At 40.7% G+C, this 24,329-nt stretch overlaps 1 protein-coding gene across 8 annotated transcripts in view; it reads right to left on the reverse strand.

Annotated features, from left to right (window-relative positions):
- The window catches only part of CHD7 (chromodomain helicase DNA binding protein 7), a 143,265-nt gene that overhangs the window by 52,990 nt on the left and 65,946 nt on the right, over window positions 1–24,329 (reverse strand). For all 8 annotated transcript variants that reach the window (XM_083450882.1, XM_083450875.1, XM_083450881.1 and 5 more), the window contains 4 exons: window positions 22,145–22,575; window positions 8,215–8,353; window positions 4,388–4,525; window positions 1,554–1,619 (listed from right to left, as the gene is read on the reverse strand). In XM_083450882.1, coding sequence (XP_083307008.1) covers window positions 1,554–1,619; window positions 4,388–4,525; window positions 8,215–8,353; window positions 22,145–22,575 — 774 coding nt within the window. The remainder of the gene's footprint in view (window positions 1–1,553; window positions 1,620–4,387; window positions 4,526–8,214; window positions 8,354–22,144; window positions 22,576–24,329) is intronic.

Genomic DNA, 24,329 nt, shown 5'->3' on the forward strand with positions numbered 1-24,329 from the left:
TTCATAGTGCCATGCAAGGAGGACACCAGAGCCAATGGTATCAAAAGCTGCCAAGAGTCTGAAGAACCAAGAAGGTTGCACTCCCCTTTTCTCTCTCCCTGCACTGGTAACCAACCAGGGTGACCAAGGCAATTTTGGTGTCAAAGCCAGGCCTAAAACTGAGTTGCAACCAGGATGCTTCCAGATCTCAGCTTATTACCAGAAATGGGTTATTTAGATACGGGTCTATGTGCGTAATTGGCATGGGAGTGCACACATTTTCAAAGGCATTTGGTTGTTTCCAACACAGAGCAGTGGGTGGTGCTTGACATAATGTTTCCATGCTATGGAATGCTCTCCCCAGGGGCATGTGCATGAGATGTCTTGTGTGTGTTCTTTGCATTAATACCTGAGGTAATCCCAGACATGTACCACGTGGAGTTACTGAGACAATAGGCCCAATGACAATGATGGCACTAGGCATCCTTAGGCATTCCCTGGGGAGAGCATTCCATATACAGGTGGTCACCACTGAAAAGGCCCATTCTGATTTATGGCAAATGACAAATTCAGTAGTCATAGCTGGGAGAAGAATTAACAACAACTTTACAATAAAGTATGACAAGCCTTCAGACTCCCATTTTTTAAAGTAGAGTGTATGGTCCTAGAGGAATCAAGGGACTACAATTTTTAATAATATTAGAAAAAGTTGAGCATCAGATAGTCAAAATCTAGCAGAAGCAATAGAAAAAGGCCACAATATAAGATACTTCAGAGGTTAAACAATTCCAGACTGTCAACAGAGGAGCTTATTGGACGAAGGAGATTATTCACCAAAATAATGACAGTAATATGTATAATATTTTTCAAAAAATGAAAAGAACTCATAATTAAGAAACAATGTTTGCAATCAGAAACTAGTAATTATACTAAAAATATTCTAAAAACTGGAGCAAAACTTACACTACGTAGTGTTAACCACAGTTTAATACTTCAAAGCAAAAATGCAAGTTTCTGAATGCCTCTATCTTGTGCCTCCTTGCACCAATGCAGAAAAAGTATTTGATGTTGTGAGTTAAATATTAATCCAGGTTAAATGTCGGAATAGTGAGTTATATCACAGGAACAAAAGGCAGTGAACAAGCAGCATGCAGAACTTGTTGAGTCTCAAATATTCACATGACACGATGATAACACTTGCAAAAATACAAATCTAATAATACCTCCCTATAAAGATCCCACTATTACAATAATGGAGTGTCCCAATCAGTATTTCCCCCCAGTATTTTGTTGCTATTTGTCTAAGGAAACTGTTTTGTGGTGTTTCATGATCTTTCACTGTGAGCTTCCCATTTTCCAATTTCCTTGCACAGTATCTTGCTCATTATTAAGTAGTGATTTAAATCACTGATTTAAAAATCACCTTAATTTAATCTAGTGGGATAGGCAGATTAAACATGCATTTTCAGTTGCATATACAGGTTTTGAAAACCACTTGTGAAATCCATTTTTTGGTTTAGCAATTATGAAATAAACAAGCACTGAGATACGAAGTTTTGTTTTGTTTAAATTACCTGCTTCTTGACTGTACGGCTACTCATGATTTTCTCTACGACAGGACCTTCAGCATCAGCAGATTCCTACAATTAAACATTTCACAGTAATTACACAGGTGAAAAAAGTGCAAAGGAGCAACCAATCTGATTATAGAGATCCTGATGAACTCATAATGCTTTCTTTCAACATGAGGGTGAACATTATGGTTGTTCAGTTCAGTGGTATAAATTTTAAGAAAATAGCCTATCACTCCTTTTCTGGTGTTGCTGAATTAATGGTAGCTGGGGCAGAATTGATATTCATGGTATTAACCCCCCCCCCCATTTTCTCCGACTCCTCCCCTATGTCTGAAAAACCACCAAGAAGCAAAATAATAAATAAATAAATCCTAGACTCTCTCTTCTTTTCCCATTTCCAAGGATTCCCTGTGTATATATATTTAGCAGTGTTTCACATGCTAAAAAGGAGCAAGAGAAACTGAAAGAGAAGGATAAAGAACTGGAAGAAAAGAAAAAAAGGAGGAAGAGCTTATGCTTCTGGAGCTACGAACATTAAGAAGAGCTATACTGGAGAAGCCCAAAGGCCTACTGAGTCCAGTACTATGTTCTCATAGTGGGCAACCAAATGTCTATGAGAAGCTTACAAGACGTACATGAGTGTACCGTATTTTTCGCCCTATAGGACGCACTTTTTCCCCTCCAAAAATGAAGGGGAAATGTGTGTGCGTCCTATGGGGCAAATACAGGCTTTCGCTGAAGCCTGGAGAGTGAGAGGGGTCGGTGCGCACCCCTTCCTTCCCTACTCCGTGGCTCGCTTTTAAACAGCAAAGTGGGAGAAGAGCCGCTGAGTGGGGAGGAAAGAGGGACAGAGAGCCTGCTTCTTTAAAGGAGCAAAGCGGGAGAGGAGAGGACCTGCTTACACGAGTGTAAGCGGCTCCTGTCCGGTTGGCTCCTTTAAAGCGAGCAGGATCTCTGTCCCTCTCTCCTCCCCACTCAGCTCGCTACATAGCAGCAAAGTTTTTCAGCTCGCTAAGCCGGGGATGAGCGGGGAGGAGGGAGAAAAGCAGAGCCTGCTTGCTTTAAAGGAGCAAAGCGGGAGAGGAGAGGAGCCTTCTCCCTTTATATTAGCAGCATCCTTCTCCACACACCCCACGCGTGCTCCTTGTGTGCTTTTCCTCCCCATCCCACTTAAAATGTGGTTACAAAGCACGGATCTACATGGATCCTTAGGATTTTTGCATTGGGCTACTCCAAACTCACTGTCAGATCACATTTCTGTGGCTACAGCATGAACCACAAAAATCATACATCCACTGTTTCGTTTAGAATATTTTTTTTCTTGTTTTCCTCCTCTAAAAACTACATGCGTGTTATGATCAGGTGCGTGTTATAGAGCGAAAAATACGGTAATATATAGCCATCGTGAGCTGTAAGAGCCAGTGTGGTATAGCAGTTAGAGCCAGGCTATGACTAAGATCAGGTTCAAATCCCCACTTGGCCATGAGGCCCACTGGGTGGCTCCAAGTTAGCCACCAATTCACAGCCAATAGGTTTGGCTTTTCTCTACCAGGAGAAAAATGTCTAAAGGCACATAATGCAGGTTCATAAAATTATTTATGGTGTGGAGACCGTTTAAGGATGAGTGAGACGTTTTTCTTCTTCACTCCAAATACTAGAATTCACAGTCACCACTTTACAAAGAGGAGCATTAATAGGCAAGAAAATAAGCACAACACAATTAACCCACACTGCTTTCTACAAATTTGATTAGTAATTGATTTGGGATAGACACAAGGAAGTACTTCTTCACACAATTTATAGAACTCACTAAAACAAGATGTTGTAACAGTCACTCAGGTATCTTTTAAATGGATCAGATAGATCCATGAGGATATGAATGGCTATTAGTCACATGGCTGTATGGTATCTTCATGTTCAGAAGCATTTTGCTTCCAGTTTCATATCCACCTTTCATGCTTGGAAGCATCTTGCTGACTGCTGTTGGAAAGCAAGTTCTGGAGTAGCTGGACCAAAGATCTGATCCAGAAATCATCTTAAGGAATTTTGTTGTCGCCGTCATTTTGTTGTTGCATAGCTTTGCAGTAATAATGACACCCTCAGTTTTGCAGAGAATAGGAATAAATTCTTCTGTAGCTGATCAAAAACATCAAATTTCAAAGCAATATTGATGCCCCTTATCCACACACCTCCTCTTGGAGATATTCAGCTCAAGACATCAAAAATAAAATTTAAGAAAACTTAACATATTAATTATCAATTTAATATTTAAGTGTGCGCGCACTTTCAGCAATGGTTTCCCAAGTTAGTTAAGTGAAGTAGCGACATTAAAAAACTACTACTACAAAAAAAAATTGTTAAAGGAGTCATTTCACATTATCGCCCTTCATTTTATTCAGCCTATTTTATCCATCATTTACATTGCATAGAAAATAAAGCATATCCTGCTGGTTACTACAAGACAGTAATTTCATAAAGGGGTTCTTATAGTGCCTGACAGCAGGAGACAAGCTTAAGTGGTTTATTAAGTCATAGAAGCCAGACCACTGAATTCACAGAGGTAAATTCAGTCTCCTTGGAGCCTAGTTTTAGGCTTTACAACAGAGACCATTAATTTCACTAAATTGTGTTGAATTACATATTGTAGGCTTGTAAAGAAAACTTGAATGAGCACAGCCTTTAAGAACCTAAACAACTAATTTCCTTTGGCATGTTGAGCCAAGCTGAGATGGAAGTCCCTTGGAAGCAAAGTCAACACTTAAATGTTTTACAGCCTAAATGGTTATAAAGAATTTTCAGTCTAACCCATTTGAAGAGCATAAATATGAACAGACCTGTTGCTCAGACTGAGAAGTATTTGAAGGGGAGTTTCTTCCAGCACCATCTGCATCATCAACTTCTTCATCAGAAATCTTGAACTCAAGGTCTTCTGTGTAACGCTTTCTCTTAACCTGCCTGCTAGAGCGCCTCTTCTGAAAAAGAAAAAAACCACCCTGCATTGTAAAACTTCATCCTATTGATTAGCAGGACTATAGTCCTCGAGAGAGAAATCTATTCCCCTTTGAAAGCAGAGGGAAAGAAGGAATTCAAGGGCCTTATCACAAAAGCAGGTGCCCTACAGAATGGGAAATGTTTCTGCTTTTCATTATGAAGCACAATTAAAAATTTGCAGTAAATCAAATAAAAATAGAAGAAATATATACCAGATGCCACAGGTGAAAGAGCACAACAGGAAAGAGGCCAGACTGTGCCTCCTGGAGAAATTTTACTTTAGAAGATTCCATATAGAGATTTCCATGCTACCATTTATCAAGAAATATACCAAATAAGTTAAAGTATTATTTGATCAATGGTAGGACATTAGAGTGGAATGCTGCATCCAGTCTCTGGAGAGAAATGATTTTGATGGTCTGCACAAGAAGATTTAGGGACCCAGAATGTTTACTGGTATCCCTGGGGAACAGGGGTGCCAACCTGAATACAGTATTATGGGGGGGCCAGGTAAGTCCCGCCCTGCATAATCGATCACATGATGCAGTTCATGCCCACCTCCTTAAATTATTTTATTGTGGGGGCCAAAGCCCCCACAGCCCCTAGAAGTTGGCTCCTACGCTGGGGAATTTCCCAGAAGTTTAGGCCAGGGATCTTATTGAAATCCTAGCTGGCTCTTGAATCAGGATATGAGTAGAGCTATCAGTACGATCGCTCCTGAATGTCTTCAGCAAAGTCATAGTGTTAATTCAGCTCCTTTGTATTAGGATCTGAGGGTTGTTAAGTGACAAAGTCAACAAATGGAGCACAGGTGGCAGAAAAAAATCATGATGAATGTGGCCAAACACAGACTGGATTCAGTCATACATACTACCATGTGGCACTGATGATGGCAATGAAAGCCTGCTTTTCTGCCACCACTGCATCCTCACAGTGTTGTAGCTGTTTTAAGTGACCAGATGCCTGCTTAACACAAGAGCAACAAAACTAATATCTAAGACCCTTAAATAATCAATGTGCCTACTTGCTGCATTTTGCAGAAGAAAACTATTAGTATGGTCAGAACCCCATAGGGATGCATCCAGACCACTACGTGGTCCTGCTATTATCATTATCATTATTTTCAGCTTGTGCAGCCTGAGGATGTTGACAAGCTACTTGGAGCATTGGAATCAATGACCTGGCACATTGGATTCTTGCTCATCTTTGCTAATAAAATCTGCCACGACTGAGTATCTATACAGACCCTGTTAAGTAACTTATGTAGTTTGTTTACTTATTTATTTAAATGTTTAGATAGTTATTAAATATTTCTAATCTAGCCCATTAGTTCATCTCAGGATGGCACACAGCAACAATTCTTGCACACCAAAAAAACAAATATAATAATTTGTAATAGCCTAATTCATAATAGCCATATTCAGCATAAAAATATTCAACACCAATGAATAACATTAGCAGGTCAAACACTGAACCACCCCCCACATGACCCAAATGCCTGAGTAAAAAGCCAGGTTTTAACTTAGTGGTGAAATACAGCCAACAACAGGCACAGCTGGGCCTCCAAGGCAAGAACATTCCATAACAGGGTCACTACAGCAAAAAGAACTCTCTGTACAGCTCCCAGAGGTGGGATGTGAGTAGGGCCGCCACCCACCAGCAGGCCATAATTCTTGGGCAGGAATATATGTGGAGAGGTGTTCCCCCAGGTACTGAGGTCCCAAGCTATTTAGTCTCAGCATTTTCATTATTGCCTTGAATGCAAACTGGAAGCATATTGGCAGCCAATGCAGCTTCTTTAGGGCCGGTGGTCCTATGATATGCCTGAAAGGTTGAATCAAGGAACAGATTACATACTTGTTCCTTCAGGAGAAATGCAACCAGGTCTAATTCCAGCTACCTTGAAGGTGGAAGTGGTAAAATCATTATAAAGAAGACAAATTTAGATCCATTGGCTCTGGAAAATTAATCACCCAATCTCAAATTTACCATTTTTAATGACGTTCCAAGAACAAGAGGAATGTTCCCAGCTACAGACTTATCTTATTTTTGGTTTTGGGACAGAAACCACCGTGGAGGATGATTTACACCAGGGAATCAATGTGAAAAGTGACCCTGCTGGTTTTGCCGCACCTCACAGCAGTTTTGTATACCACTGACCATGGCATCCTGTCTGGGATGACACATGGTGTTATGGTCCCTTCTGGGGAATGGATCTAGATGGTGGTGCTGGGAGATTTCTGTTCTGTTCCTATACCAGAGGCTTTCAGGGTGCCTTGAGGTTCTACCTTGTTCCCCATGGCTTGTCAACATCTATAATAGAGTTGGGAAACCTGCAGCCCTGCAGATATTGTTGTAATACAGCAACTCCCTATGAAGAGGCAGGTGTGCAACTTGGGACCGCTCCTGGATTAGCCACCTTCCATAGAGCCACCAGTAGCAGGAGGGGACAGGACGATTCAGCACTTCATTAACTGCTGTGCTTCAGATTTACTGGTCATTTTTCAGGATGCATGCATTTTGAAATTGCTATTTTTGTATATTATCACATTTGATTTTAGGACTGTAAACTGTCTTGTGAGAGCATTTATATCCTGAAAGTTAGTTTAGAAATCTTTTTATAAACCGCCTGGTCAGTGATCACTACTGTGTTCCCATTTTTCCAAGCGTTGCCCTGTTTCAAATATAAATTTGTATATACTGCTGCATTTTTAGAATAAAGATGGAGAATGTTGGATTCTGCATTCAACACAACTTTCTGAACAGCCCCAATAGCCAATTTTGAAGCCATCTAGCTTAGAAGCCTATTGTCCCCTGAAACCTGGTGACTGGAGATGGAGAGCCCTTCTGTTGTAAGTGTTTCACTTCAAAACTGCTGCTGCTTGTACTTAGGGCAGAGAAGAGAAAGCAAGAGATATACAGTGGTACCTCAGTTGTTGAACATAATCTGTTCTAGAAGACCGCTTGACTTCTGAAATGTTTTGACAACTGAGGCGCAAAGGGCAGCCAGCAAAGTCAATGGAGAAAAAAGGGGGGGGGGGAACCCTGTTCAACTTCCGAGGCATGTTTGAAAACGGAAGCAATTACTTCTGGGTTTTCAGCATTCGGCTTCCGAGACGCTCAAAAACCAAGGTACCACTGTACAATATTTGGATCTATTAAAAAGCTTGAGGTCTCATGTCTAACTTGCATCTTTATAGATGATGCAGAGCAACTGAAAAGACTCTGAAGTTGAGGACCGTTCTTAAACAAGACTTGGAAAGAGAGAATTGGTTTCTGACTCACTAAATTTTTAGGAATATTTGAGAGTGTCAATCAAAATATATATGAAGTGACTCAGTAGGCATTATATACTTGGATTTTGAAAAAGCTTTTGGCAGAGCCACTCATCAAAGGCCAGTAAGATAATTTAGTTAAATAAAAAGAGAACAAGTCCTCTTATTGATTAGAAATTCTTTAAAAATGTGATGCAGACGGTAGGAATAATAGGAGGAGGAAGCACAATGGCTCCCTTCCAGAATCCTAGCAGTGCTAGAGAAGGAAGGGGAGCACACAAGCTCAAGGCTCACTGTTGCTTTTTCTCCTAACACTAAACCATAGTTCAGTGTTATTTCTAAATGAGGCTGTTGTATTCTATACTTATGCATGGAAATATAACCAGTGGTATTACCTGAACTCCTGCATCATCTTCTTCTTCAGGATGTGGTGATCCTGGTGGTGTTTTTTCTAAATCTGAGTTTTCAGAACCTTCTTTTCCCTTGTTGACCTTTTTCTTCACAGCACTGGATTCCAATTCTGGTTTCTTGTTACTAAAACGTGAGTGGTTGAATAAACAAAGCTTTTTACACCACATGGAATGGAACATACTTGAAACCATTTCATCATAGCTACTTCAATAACTTCAACCTAATTCAAAATTTTAAAAATGTATTAAATGCATCCTATTACTACTACCTGTTAAATCTCTGCAATACACTTTTCTACTAGATTCACCCAGTAGAGCACAAAACGTAAAAGAAAAAAAGCATGCTAGCTCAACAGCCAGTGCCTATTAGACACACAGGAGCTTAGAGTGGGATGATTTATAACAGTGCAGTGGTACTTCGGGTTAAGAACTTAATTTGTTGGGGAAGTCTGTTCTGAAACTGTTCTTAACATGAGGTACTACTTTAGCTAATGGGGCCTCCCGCTGCCACCGCACCTCTGCCGCGTGATTTCTGTTCTCATCCTGAAGCAAAGTTCTTAACCCGAGGTACCACTGTATTAAAAAACAACAGTGTATGTTAAGGGCTTGTGTTCTTGTTTTTTTCTCTTTTATAAGTCTTCATATTTCTAAAAGTGGAAATCATACCACAGGATGTGCCTTGCCATTAAAATGGGGGGAAAGACAGAGTTGGATGACATGCAAGAAAATCCTGCCCTAGTAAAGAAAGTCCTGATTCTCCTAAAACCAGTAAGGTTTGAAGGCTATACACTCACTCTGACCTCAGAATGCCGACAGCAAGCAGGTAGAAGTTTTTACTTGCCAGAACAGGGTTAGGTGCTTCCCCTTCAACATATCAAAGCCATGCTAGAATTCAAAGCTATCATTATCTTCAACTTGAGGTTTTTGAATACCATATGCACAATGTGAAAGCAATAAAGAAATAAAATTCTGAGTCAGCTCAATGTGAATGTTAGGAGTATTTTCTACGGAAGCAGCTTTCCTATCAAAATTCGTATGAATACTCAGGTGTCATTCCTCTGATACATTTTGCAATTCTCATTCTTTCTCTCTCTTTCCATCCCTCCCTCTCTTTCCCTCTCTCTCACACACATACAGGTTCTTGTGTGTAAAAGTGCAACTGTATCAGGAAGATGAAATAACATATATATCCAATATTCACTTCTGTCCCCCTTCCCAATGTTAAGTTCCTAAAACACCTATATTCATTGCTTCTGCCAAACATATTTGTGGCTTTTAACCTAAATACTCAAAATTAACATCAGAAGAAAAAAAAGACAGGAGATATCTGAACATTTATAAACTGAAAACACTGTGTTTCATATAATAGTCTATAACATGAGGTACCTTAATTAAGTGCTCCATTTCTTTTTTAATATAGCAGTTGAAGAATACAAATTTTAAATATTTGTTATTTAAACTCAGATTATGAAGAACAATATATGCACACACACAATGTCTATGAGAACCTGACATTACTAAGAATGTTTGATATCTTTAGAAGGGATACAAGACAATTTTTTTAATCAATCTGTACAACAGTTCCTTTTGCAACTGCCCTAGTGTGTATACTACACATGGACAGAAGTCTCCCCTACTATGAGGCTCCATTTCCAGCATTTATTTCCGCTCTAACTGCCACAAATTATACAATACTACAGCTGAACACTGGGCCCCTTTCCTTTCATCTGCACGCCAAGAGCAATCAGATTACCCTGGTAACCAGTGGTCACATGACCAGCACCTGCTCTTTTGGCTGGATGCCACTGACTAAAGCCATCTGCTTCCCTCAATCAGCTTTCAAACATTCTCAACACCTGCGCTGCAGCATTTTGTGGTTTCTTTTATCAAATCAGTGCAAAACTGCTTCCCAAACTTTACATATTTCTCAAATTTGTTTAAATCAAAGGTAAGCCTGTCGTAGTTGAGCTGCTGCCAGGTAAAGCAAGTTGACAGGCTAGTGCTTTTTGCTGGTGACCTCTATAAATCAGAGCTAAGCATACCATTTAATTTAATAACAGTTAGTGTACCCTGGGTGCACTACTGCATTTGAGTAACTGGTGTAACATATTGAAGAACAGCACAGGGCAGGTTTGATAAAATGTCAATTTGCTGAAAGGCTAGAAAGTGCTAATGATTCCGTCTTTTCTATTGTTCAGGACATAAAGAATCTCCAAGTGCTTGCAACATAGGAGGTTTCATGCAAGCCACATAGTAAAATTTAAGCAGAAAATCTGTATATTCAGAAAGCTTCCTCCCTTCTAGCTAGCTAGTAATAGGTAAGAGTATGAACTAAAACATTTTCATCACTGGCGACCTACCGCAAGTGTAGATAGACTTCAGAATTTACTTCTGCAGAATCTACTTTTGTTTTTTTACTAGAACCTCAATGTCCACCATCCATAGCAAAGTGCACAATATTGGCTCAGGGAGACAGGCATACAATTAAAAAGCAGGGTGCCTTCAAACACATGCTCAGCCCTGGAATTTGTTTTCGTTCACAGGACTGAGCTCTATCCTTTCACACAAAAATTCAATCCTAATTTCTGCCCAAGCTTTATTTATTTCAGCAGCCTATTTTTTTGTTTCTGCTTTATTGTTGCTATTGTTGACTGATGGAAAGTTGGGAATCTTTATAAATCTACTGCAAGTCATCCAGTAGATGCTGATTTACCTTCTGCTCGTCCATGACCTATATAATTCAACTTCCCTCCCCATGCAGTATTCTGACATGGGACTTCCAATAGTTGTTATATTCCTTCTAAACAGAAGCACAGACGCACACTATGCATACAAGAGGGACGACAACACACCTAGAATCCAATTTATTTCAACTCCAAATTTCAGACAAATAGCCAAGCCCAGGAAACCTATCTGTTTAATAAAATATTTGACAAATTAAAGGAAACAATTTGATAAGGATTGTCTGCATTCTGTAGCAGGCAGTTTAGAAAGAAAAGTTGAAGATACGCTCTGTCTCAGCTTCAGAGCATTTACATCCCTGGTCTTCAGCTTGCTGATAAACAATATAGATTTCACCTGCTGATTTGGAACATTAACTGTCTACAATGGGCAACAATTACTTATAGTCCAATTTCAAAGGCATTTCAAAGGTATTCATAGCCACATTTACCTGCAGGTACTGCACATACACCCTCCCCCCCCAAAAAAAACCCCATAGCCATTATCTGCATGCACACAATAACATTCATACACCTAATCACTGTATTCATAATTAGTACATTTGGGACAACTGGAGACTGCACTGCTCTTACAAGTATTATTTATTGTAAAAAAATTATAGAGGGGAAATTACAAGTATTTTGAGAGCTGCTGTAGCAAGATATTTTGATGTTTCACACATGCACAGAATCAAGCCTAAGTTAAGACATCCTATGCAACATGGATAAGCTATGTCAAGTATGGTATAATGATGCGGAATGGACAAAATAGCACACTAGTGAAATAACGTTAGAGATAAAGAAATACAGGGAAGACTAAAAAGAATAGTTAGCAACACAACAGTAGAAAAGGCTTCAATGGCAGGAACTACAAAAGCAACTACTGCCAAACATGCAGCTGAGACAGAAGCAACCAACAGGGCCAAATCAACCAATGCTGAAGCAGTAAAATTAGCATTTGATATAATTGGGAGATATATTTGTTTACAAGCTTATCCTACATATTTTCCAAAGCTCAAGGACAGGCTACACATCATTTATACATAAAAACAAAGAATTCACATATTAAACAAGTTTCTAATTACTAAATTAAATAAACAGGTGCTAAAACACAACACTCTTTACTACTCAAGCCCTGCCTTCAAAAGGCTAGCCAAACAACTATGAGAGTCTAGTCTGAGAGTCTCTCTCTCTCCCCCCCCCTCTCTCTCTCTGTGTGTGTGTGTGAATTCTGCAATCTTCAGGCACTTACCAAGAGTAGCTCTCTATGAAACCTTGAGAACACCATCATCATCATTTCAGCTTATTAGTTGCTTAATACAAAATGTCTTTATACCTATATACAGGAAACACTAATAGGTCAATAAACCTTGTACTTTGGCCATTGCGGCGGCAGGGGTGGGGGGATGGGGACTAATCAATTGTGGGTCTCTAATTGTGGGTCTTCTGCATCATCTAGTGGGGTTTTATTTCTTATGCTTATATGGTCAACATTCACCATCCATGCCAGCTTGAGGGGTGCCAACTTGAATAAAATATTGGGGGGGGAGATAAGCCCCACCCCACTTAATTGATCACAAGATGTGGTGTACTCACAGCATCTGAATGGCAATGAAAACCAACTTTGTGGGGGCCTGGCCTCCTCAACTAGTTTATGGGGGAGTGAGGGGACATCTAACCCTAGGAGTTAGCTCCTATGCTTGGGAAATATGGATGCCTTGATTTATATAGGTGTGTTACCACTTGGGGGGTATATTGTATGCGGCATGCGGCATGCTGTAATACCCTGCTACTGTAATGGTCAGTGATGGTGAGATCGTCAGTAATGATAATTATACTTCCATAAACCATTTTTTTAAAAATACTTTGGGAAACTAGGCATAATCTCAGGTACAATGGGCTCAATGTATACAGTCGTACCTTGGAAGTCGAACAGAATCGGTCCCGGAAGTCCGTTTGACTTCTGAAACATTCAACTTCCAAAGCGTGGCTTCTGATTGGCTGCCAAACCATGACTTAGCACAGGGGTCGGCAAGGCTTACCAGGCATGGGCCGGATCACTCCCACAGAGATCCTCCTTAGGCCGGGCCGGTGCAGCGTGATGCAGAAAATTGTGTCTGCGTATGTCCACGGCACCGGAAATCGTATCTGCACATGCCTAGATGCCAAAAATCATGCCTGCGTAGAAGCGATTACCGGCGTCTGGGCATGCACAGAAGCGATTTCCGAAGCCACAGAAGGGAGTCCCTGTGCTATGCTGTGCCAGTATAGCGCAATGCGCGGGGACTTGCCAAGTGGGAAGCTTGGTTCGGGAGTGGCTTGTGGGCCAGTTAAACAGCCTCCGTGGGCCACTTTCAGCCCATGGGCCTTAGGTTGCCAACCCCTGAGTTAGCAGGAGTGAGGAAATATGTGGGCTCCTGGTGAGGAGACTACAGCCAGTTCTCCCCAGTTTTTCTGCTGCTGTACCATGGTTTGACTTAGCATGTCACCCAGACCTGGGCTCATAGTTTAGTTCTTTCCAGAGAAATAATGAGTTGTACCCAAGGTGGTGCTGTGGGTTAAACCACAGGGCCTAGGACTTGCCAATCAGAAGGTCGGCGGTTCAAATCCCCATGACGGGGTGAGCCCCCTTTGCTCGGTCCCTGCTCCTGCCAACCTAGCAGTTCGAAAGGACAGTGCAAGTAGATAAATAGGTACCGCTCCAGCGGGAAGGTAAACGGCGTTTCCGTGCGCTGCTCAGGTTCGTCAGAAGTGGCTTAGTCATGCTGGCCACATGACCTGGAAGCTGCACGCCGGCTCCCTCGGCCAATAAAGCGAGATGAGCACCGCAACGCCAGAGTCGGTCACGACTGGACCTAATGGTCAGGGGTCCCTTTACCTTTACCCAAGGTTTTTCCTATGGTTTGAAGCTCATGGTTTGTCTGCGAGATCTAAACCATGAGACTGGATTAGGATGACACACTAAGCAATACAATGGTATAACTCAGCACAACAGAATGACTAGAAAGGAACAAAGCAGTGACAATCTCTCTAGAAGTCTGTACATTTTCTTGTTTGTGCTAAGCAGCTAAGCCATGGTTTGTTCAGTATTGTGTATGAATGAGGACAGAATGATCTGCATCAGTTAGAGCTGTTCAGTAGTGGAACAGTCTCCCACGAGAGGTGGTGGACTCTCCTTCCTTGGAGGTTTTTAAACAGGTTGGATGGCCATCTGTCATGGATGTTTTAGCTGAAATTCCTGCATTGCAGTGGGTTGGACTAGATGACCCTTGGGTCCCATTCCAACTCTATGATTCTAGGAACCTCTGGAAAATCAAGTAAAGAAGCATGTAAAGCATATTACAAGGACCAAACTCACAGGGGCTATCTATGACAGAGGGTTAAAGAATTCTCATAAAATGGAATTGATGAGAAGTTGTCCTATTCACAAAGTGGCAATGTCAAGAGCAGATCCAGAACGAACCCACAAGATATAAGGTCAAGTTACAAAGAAAATAAATTTCATCAGTGTCAGGTATTCCCAATTTCCCCCTCCCAACATATTAAAAAGCCTGACAACTATGATTACTTTAGAATGAGATTATCTAGAATTAGAAATCAGTTTATTTGCATCCAGGCCCCAGTCAGATACACTGAATAAGCACCGATGAATCAGAAGCTGGATCAAATGAAAAATGGAACTATGGCTTCTAACAACCAGTCTTAGAAACCGAGATATGAAAGCTAGGAGCTAAATGGCCCCTTAAACTTAGGTTATGAGCACAACGGACTGTCTAGGCGCTTTCTGAATAACAAGAATACAAAGCAGAAAATGAATGAACAGCAGTTAAAATATTATGTTGATTTTTCACATGGTCTAGTCCTTCCCCAGCCCAGCCCCACTAATACTCAGAGCTCAGAAATTGCTCACACTAATGAAATTCCCTGTCGCAAAATGTGCCTAGAACAACGGGAATTTCGAACACTATGATGGTACTGAACTTCATGTCTCTTAAGCATCATTTCACACTTATACATGACGATAATAAAAATAAGGATTTTATCTACAGGATAGATTTTACAAAAAACAACAACCAGAGTGATGGCACTCTTTGGTTCCCTTTGCACTTCACCAAGGTATATTCTATCCCATAGAATAACATATATGATATAGGTATACTAAGTGCATAGATCTTTCTGGCATCTTTTCGGTAGATTACATAGCAGGTAGAGAGGTGTACTTGAGATATTTTCACACCCACACCCACACCCCAGCCATGTTAAAATTGTAGAGAAGCATAAGACTGTAAGCAGGATCCTGCTGGATTGGACCAAAGGCCTATCTTTTCCAGTGTTCTGTTACCCAGAGTGTTTAATTAGATACCTATGAGAAGACCACAAGGAGGACTTTTTAAAGTATGTATAACCTACTGTGGGGTGTTAAGAGGAGGAATAGTACCTCTGTTGGGGGACATGTTGTGCTCCTTGTGGGGTAGTTTGTTGGTCTTAGGTCTCCACCCTGCACTCAGGCCTCACCTGTGGCTCCTAGAAGCTGTCGGCATGTGACTGTGGCCACACTTCGGGAAATGGCTTCGACTGGCTGGCTAAACCAGGTGAGGGTAGCCAATGAGTCTCAAACCCTTGATGAGTTAGGGACTTCCCTAGCATGTGAAGACAGCTATTGTGATTAGTAACCCTTGGCAGCCTCATTTTCAATGAATTTATCAAATCCCATTTTAAGGGGTCACTACTGACCAAGTATCTTCCATGAATATGTGAAGGGCCCTGTTTGCACCAATGCAAAGAGAATTCTGTGTTTTAAAAAGTTGTATAGCACCCATTCAGAGCTCAGAATTATGTAAGCTAACTTAATTTTCACAGCAGTTTTATATTCACAGTCACATGCATACATTAAATTATATTTCTACCTATAAGCGTGCATTGTATTGGAATACTAACTTTTTATAGGAATAGACTATGAGTAGGAAAGTGTTTGAAGAGTGTGGAAAAGTGACAATCACTCTCTCTCCTCAGAATTCCCAAGTGCTCTGCTTCCTCCTCCCACTCTATCTTATTTCTTTCCTCTCCCATCTTGCAAAATCTATCCTAGGTCTCTTCTACTCCCCAACTTTCAACAGGTAAAAGGCTACAGAGTTTGGGTGTGCAAATCTCAGACTATTCAGAGGCTAGATCACTATGCTGTTCAGATGCATTCTTTCCCATGAATAATCTAGGGAGAAAGATATAAGAAAAGGAGACACTGGAGCAGAATCATAGAATTGTAGAGTTGGAAGGGACCCTGAGGATGATCTAGTCCAACCCCCTGCAGTGCAGGATTCTTTCACCCAATGCGGAGCTTGAACCCATGACCCTGGCATTAAGAGTCTCATGCTCTACCAACTGAGCTCTCCCACACCGAGTTATCCAGAATGAATTCAACAAAATTACCTGCTCCACCTTTCACTACGTAAATCTATGGATACACATTACTTCACTTGCCATCCTTCCATCCTACAGGCCAGAAGGGAAAGAGACCCTTCAAGTGCAAAAACAGCAGCAAGCCTACTAGCTATCCCCAAGCAAAAAGGAAAATGCTCTTCTTTCTCCCTTCCTCTAAAGATATCTAGGGTTGTATGTCCTTAACCTTCATGGACCACTGGACCAGCTATATAAGCTTTCTACTGAAACCTCTGCAGCCCTTCTGGGGCAGTAACTATAAGCTTATTGGCACATGCAAAACCACACACTTTCTCAACCCAGAAGACCACTCAACCAACTCAGTTCTTGGCTGCAATGGAATGCACAGTTGGAAGACTTACTGAACTGAATATTTGGGATACACAACAGGCAGCAGAATTATACAATTTGCAATCCCTATTATACAATTTGCAATCCCTGTTTATATAAATAAATGTTGGATATTTAGTTTCACATGTCTCATTGAGCTGCCAAACACCATTGAGAAAGGATGCTTCAGTCTGATCACCAATTGTCCTAAAATTGTGAGCAAACTTTCTATTAGTTTTGAGTTTCACAGTAATTATTTCCTATATTACCTCTGCAATTAAATACTATAAGAAAAATGTAGTGTGACAAACTCCAAGGAAAACCACAAGAATTTACTTTCCCAGCATGCTCTGCCTTTACTTGATAGGTTTCACCACAATTTCTCAAGGTTAAGTCTATTCAAATTCAGTGCTATCAACAAAAGTCAATTCATAGTCATCTGCACTCTCTCAGAACACTGCAGGTTTTCATAGCTTCCCAATTTTGATGCAGAAAACATTTTAAAACAGCCAAATAAGATTGTCGAAACACTGGAAAATACTGAAAAATCTATACCAGTTTTGAAAAGAAGAAGAAGAAGAAGAAGAAGAAGAAGAAGAAGAAGTTCCAGCAGTGTTGATCCATCCTTCTTAGAAGTGGTTCTTTAGCCTGTAGGCTTTGGAAAACAGAAATTTGTTCTTAACATGACTTTTTTTGTTGGGTTCCAGCATGGGTCCCAATTTGGTCTGTGTGGCTGTTTCCCTCAAACCATGTCCAACTGACCTCATATGTGAAATAGGGTTGCCAAGGAACGATCAGAAGCCTTAAAGTACTGGTTGGCAGTGAAAGAAAACTAGCATTGATCAACTGTAATATCATTGGGAACTCCATAGCAAGGGTGATTCCAGTAGGCTTCTTGTGAGCCATGAGCAGCTGATTGGCACTTGCAGCAAGAACATTAAGAAAAGACTGCTGGATCAGACCAACGGCACATCTAGTCCAACATCCTGTTCTCACAATGGCCAAACAGGTGCAATCAGGACCTGAGGGCCAAAGAGCATTCTCCCCTCCTGTGGTTTCAAGCACTGGTATTCAGAATGATATTGCCCTGAACTGTGGAGGTAGAGTATAATCATCATGTCTAGTAGTCACATATAGTATTAACCTCCATGTATTTCTCTAATCCTCATTTAAAGCCATCCAAGTAGGTGGGCATTATTTCTTCCCATGGGATTGAGTACCATAGCCGGATCTGCACTTACTGGGGCTTGCTGTAAGCACAAGTATCCTTTTGCATTGCTGGCTTAAACTGCAGGTGATGATGCAAAGGCTCTTCCTCTGTAGGAGGAGCTCAAGCTGCAGCCACAAAGTAACTGTTTTCACTTTTAAGTCATCTGATGACATTGTGACTAACAGATGGGGATCTCACCCACCTGTCAAAATGGCAAAGTGTGCCTCTCTGTGTTCAGGACGGTTATGTTCCCCACCCCTAGTCTACACGGACTTTCAGTGCATACTCTCCATGCACTGGTCTTTTCCAGACCACCTTGGAGATGCCATATGCTCTACCACTGAGTTATGTTCTTTTCCCCTAAAGCCTCTTTCGGTTGGAAACTGCTGTAATTCATTTATGGACATTAATAGCATGTATGCTCACTTAACTCTTCCACAGAATATTGGAAGAAGATAATAAGCATAAAGCAGGGCTTACATGTTTTTATATACCAATAATAATTATAACCAAAGTATTTATCATTCAAATATCAATATATTATAAACGATTCCCTCCTGTCATACAGAAGACACAATGAGGTGGCTTCATATGCACAAAGTAGCATTCAGAACTGTCCAAAAGATCCTGCTGCCATGTATATCAAACTTCTTCCTGTCCCCTTTCACAGCTGTGCTAGGCAGACCCCCTGACCAACCCTTACATACAGGTTGCTCCCGTAGGGGGAGAAGGGCCATTTTCAATTCAGGGTAGTCACTGTCAAGGTGTACGATACAACCCTTACTTGGGTGGGAGGATCAATAATTCAACAAGATGTGTCCTAGGGGCTGAGCAGAAGCAAAGTAAGTCAACTGCCACCTTCAAGGACACATCCTTACAAGCTGGTGACAGGCTTCAGATACAGCTGCACACCTGCACTTCGCTACCCATGCATAGAACTGCCTCACACCCTGAGTTATGCTACGGTGCTCAGAATTTATCCTTAGTTGAATAGATTTTAGTATTCTTATTATTTTCTTTCTCTGTAGCATTGCAGCTTATCAAGAAAATAAATGATTGGTCTGATCAGTTCTGTACGTAACTGGTTCTTGGCAGATTAATGATTTAGCCTATTGATTAACCTAAAACCTTGATTCAATTATGAGTTTCTTAGCCTTTGGCACTACCTGGCATATAAAAACAAGTTTTCCTCACAGACGTTACACCGCTTTCAACACAGTTTCCATTAATTCAGTAAGCTAGCATTAGTACAGGCTTTAAAATGTGCACTTATAAATAGGTTTAAAACCCATGATTAACACTACACTTTTAATTTGTTCATGCTACCTGTATAATGGTTCAGGGTGTTTTCCAATAGGCCTAAGCTTTCATTAGCCATTTCCCTTCTCTATCAGACAATACACAGTGTTAACAATAGAACACTTAATTACAGAGTAAGTACAGCAACACACTCATGCAGCCAAGAGGTAGGTCCTGGAAGTAACAGATATAAAGCTTCTTCCATAGATGCAGCCAATAGAAAGTTCTGAAATTCCACACAAACTTTGACAGGGTGACACAAATCAACCTCATTTTAGGATATCTTTTGTATTCAGAAAGACAAATAAAGTCAAGTTTGCATGTTATTATTTCTGTTTGTATTTTTAAAATATAAAGTATATAAATATTTTAAACAAACGAATAAATAAATAAATAAATTCAAGGGCATCATTCATTGGGATGAAATATCATATCCCTTCCCCACAATAGAAGATTAAGCCCCAACACTGACAGTTTTTCTCATGGTGTCAATGCAGGTACAAAAGAACTAACATTTCCGTAGAACAAAACCTGTAATTGTTCTTGTCCCCAAATAATGTAGGCTCTCTTCAATTTGTGCTCATGCAAAGTCAGTCATGTTTTCAAAGCCCAAATTACTTCCTCCCCTCCAAGTGTATTACATATATGAGAAAACTGTGATCCACTTAATTTTCATTAAACTTGTTTCTTTTCCAAGGCAACTATAAAGTCTTACTGATGTGGGCAGCTATATAGGTTCTTCCATTCAAAGGGCGGACAGTTAATCAACTCAGCTATTAAGATCTTTGTCTCTAAAATCATCGCCCTAATGTTCTATCCAGCTGAGATATGGGGAATTGCTGTCAAATCTGAAATAGAGGTTCTGCAAAATAACTTTAGATTTTCGGGTTTCCCTGTGGTACACAGGAAGCCCACCTCAGAGCCGAGTTGGGCCTTCCCTTGCTAGCAGCCAGAATTGATCTAGTCCAGCTGAGATACTGGCTCAGGCTAAATGCCTTCAAGGATCATACTCTTACTAAGCTCTGTTGGTTAGAGAATTAAGGACAGAGGGCTGGACACAAAAGTTCCAAGATAAGATTAGGGCTTATAATCTCCAAATGGAGAACTACTTAGCCCACATGACCTTAGAAATTGGATTTTTGATCAGGATGCCAACCAAGACAGAGCATCCATCATTGCTCCCCACTACTCTACTTGGTACCCCCACATTCAAGACCAATCATTCAAGGCCCTGTTACTTTGAGACTCTGACTTTCCCACAATTACACAGAGCCTTAGTAAAATGAAGATTTCAACAGATGCCCTTGGTATATTTAGAGGGGATCACAAATATATTCATGGATGTAATCAGGCAGAGGACATCACACACCACCTGCTGACTTGCCCCTTGTATACAATGGCCATTTATATTGCCAATTCTTAATCGGCTTCCAGGTCGATCTGCAAAGGAAGTGACAGTTGAACTCCTAGCAGATAAACATCTATATATTACACACAAGATAGCCAAATTTGCAGTGGCAGCCAAGGAGCTCCATTCCAGCTATGTGAATGCACTCCAAGTCTTAATGTTGCACTCCAAGTCTTAATGTTGTATATTTCTTTTTATATTGCAAACTGCAATTATGTGTATGATTTTAGATGAAAGTTTCCTTTTATTCTCTGCCGTCCATTGTAAAGGCCTTTGGCTATATACAATAAAAAATATTAATGTTTTGTGACATGAAAGATACAATTTCATCTACTGCATTCCAATTCTCCAAGAGTTGACATCACCTAAGACTTATGGGACGCGGGTGGCGCTGTGGGTTAAAGCCTCAGCACCTAGGGCTTGCCAATCGAAAGGTCGGCGGTTCAAATCCCCGCGGCGGGGTGCGCTCCCGTTGTTCGGTCCCAGCGTCTGCCAACCTAGCAGTTCGAAAGCACTCTCGGGTGCAAGTAGATAAATAGGGACCGCTTACTAGCGGGAAGGTAAACAGCGTTTCCGTGTGCGGCTCTGGCTTGCCAGAGCAGCGTTGTCACGCTGGCCACGTGACCCGGAAGTGTCTCCGGACAGCGCTGGCCCCCGGCCTCTTGAGTGAGATGGGCGCACAACCCTAGAGTCTGTCAAGACTGGCCCGTACGGGCAGGGGTACCTTTACCTTTACCTTAAGACTTATAATCATGTTTCTAAGGTAAGGAGTTGGGCAGATGATGTTAGTTTCTTTAGTTGTCTTTTGTATTAACTATGCACACCACAGATTAGAGCGAGTACATCTTTGTTCACATAACTGAGCAGAATCTGAAACTGTCCTTTAAAGTGTTATAGTGCTATGTGGGACAAGCAACTTCCTGACAGTAAGAGCTGTTCGACAGTGGAATTTGCTGCCAAGGAGTGTGGTGGAGTCTCCTTCTTTGGAGGTCTTTAAGCAGAGGCTTGACAACCATATGTCAGGAGTGCTCTGATGGTGTTTCCTGCTTGGCAGGGGGTTGGACTCGATGGCCCTTGTGGTCTCTTCCAACTATGATTCTATGATTCTATAATTCTTGTTCTAATTAGGTTGAAAAAACAAGATGGGGAGGGCTTTGTGACAACAGCAATCCTCGTTTTTAATTCATTCAAAAATTTGCATTATTGATTAAAATCAAAGCCTATGATTCTTTGCCTAGAACTGTGCCTCTAATACATATCCCTAAAGTATCTGCCATTTCATACATAAAACAAGGAAACCAAAAATGAGTGCCACTACTAACAACGAAGGGGTAAATGTCACTTTAGTTCATGTCAGTTAGTCCTGATAAGTATTCTGGAAATCTAAAAAGGAAAAAAAAGATCTTCCCATTGTTATACGTACTATATGTTTTCAACGCACATAAATCTATTTTAAGAATAGAACGTATAAATTTATTTATTTTTTTTAAAAAATGGAATACTAGTACATACCTTGCCTTTTTGTTGGCCTTGGGTTTTGGTGTGGTGTTTTTTGCTTTTTTCTCCTTTGGCTCTTTAGGGATCTTAGGGGTTTTGGGAGTCTTGGGTTCCTTAGGCTCCTTCTTCTCCTTAGGTTCTTTCGGATCCTTCGGCTCCTTTTTCACCTTGGGTTTTTTCTTTTTCTTTTTCTCTTCCTGGGAACAGTCTAGAGATTTCCTGGTAGGATCCTGGCTATCAAGCCCACTAGGAAAGCCATCCTTGCCAAATCCTTTGCTGGGACCTTCTGCAACAATGTGATTGTTTTTCTTTTTCTTTTTCTTCTGCTGTGGTTGCTGCTCAATTGATGGAAGGTAATCATCACTTTTCAGTAGCTGGGCATTCGGTCCACTAACCTGAGTCATGTCTGGCACTGGTTTCTCAAGGAAGGGTTCTGACGGAGAATGCTAGGAGAAACAAATGAGGCATTAAATTAATACAACTTTAAAGTTCAGCGTTGGAAATCTTACTGATTAAAGAAAATGTTGCTCCCCCCCCCCCCAGGAGACCAGGCAGTCATTCGGAAAACAAAATTAATCCAAAATTAGAACAGTCATGTTAAATTATTAATACGTAAGGTCTACACCTATAAAGAGAATTATTATATCATAATTACTTAATGATAAAAGTCACATTAGAAACGGCTTTACTTCTGTTACAACAGAGAGCACAGTAGAGTACATGGGGCCACTAATACCCTGGTATGATTGGAACAAAACAGAAAGTGATCAGAGATGACAGGTGATCTGTATGATAGCAAGAGGATACATGTACTTTTCTGCCAACATTGGTGTAAAATGACCTATTTACTGCTTTATTCAAATTAAATAAATAGCTGATAAGAATTGCCTTGACCCATTTGTTCCAAGTATATTTAGTGACTGATGGAACAATACACAGACAAAGATGCTATGAACTAAGGCATGGGCAGAAATGATTAAAAAAATTAAGTTGTGAAAAAATAAGTATTTCATTCAGAAAAAAGTCCATTTATTTTTAAAATGTATGTGATTCTGAATAAAAATGCATGTATGGCTGTAAAGTTCACTAAAGTTCTCCAAATAAGGTGCTTCTCAAAGTGACTGCTCATAGGAGTACCAAAAGCATTCAGCAGCTTTCTGGGTGCCATCTATCCTTATAAATACAATTAATGAAGCAACCGCTATCATTTTCTGCTTACTCTACTTGTACTAGGAATAGACAGCCATTTTCTCATTTGTTTGTTGACATGTTGCTCTTATCATACAACACTCCTCTTATTCCTAGTCACCGCTGTCTAGATTTCTAATTCCAATCTCATTTCAATTTCTTCTTCTAATTTTTTTGTCTGATTCTCATACCTAGGTTTTTGTTAAGACTTACACCAGGGCTAATAAATCAGAAATTATTCATGAGGTATTTTCTTGTTCTTGAAAATATGTTCATCATAGAACTGTTGGTGAACCTCAACCGCCCAGTTTGGACAAATGTGTAGATTGTTTATTAATTGCACTCATGCACCAACTTTCTGCAAAGGCATTCAGGGCACCTTATAATTTAAAATAATAATAACCCTGCTCCCCCCCAAAGAAGTTGCAAAAGGTAAAACAGATACAGTGGTACCTCGGGTTAAGTACTTAATTCATTCCGGAGGTCTGTTCTTGACCTGAAACTGTTCTTAACCTGAAGCACCACTTTAGCTAATGTTGCCTCCTGCTGCCGCCGCGCCGCTGGAGCACGATTTCTGTTCTCATCCTGAAGCAAAGTTCTTAACCTGAAGCTCTATTCCTGGGTTAGCGGAGTCTGTAACCTGAAGCGTATGTAACCCAAGGTACCACTGTATATAGTTTCAGGGTGCTGCAAGTCTCCTCTGTGAGACAGCTTAAAGGACTACTTTATCCCAATTTCTCTTCCCAGATAACGGAGGGCACATACCTGTACCCAGCTCTCTCCTGCTAAAGTTAAACCATGTGCTGCTCTCCACATCTGTCATTTTTCCAGGCAGGTGGTGGTGGTGGTGGTTAAAGGGGAGGGACACAGATTTTTCTGCATATTATCTTTCCAGTAACTTGTGAGGAACCAGCCACTTCACCTACCTTTCCTACTTATTTTTAAAAAACTCTTAAAGCCACTTTACCGTAGTGATATTCTACAAATTATCATGGTATCTTCTTATTTCAAC

This window comes from Podarcis tiliguerta, assembly GCF_965153285.1.
Source record: "Podarcis tiliguerta genome assembly, chromosome: 7".
Classification (NCBI taxonomy): Eukaryota; Metazoa; Chordata; class Lepidosauria; order Squamata; family Lacertidae; genus Podarcis; species Podarcis tiliguerta.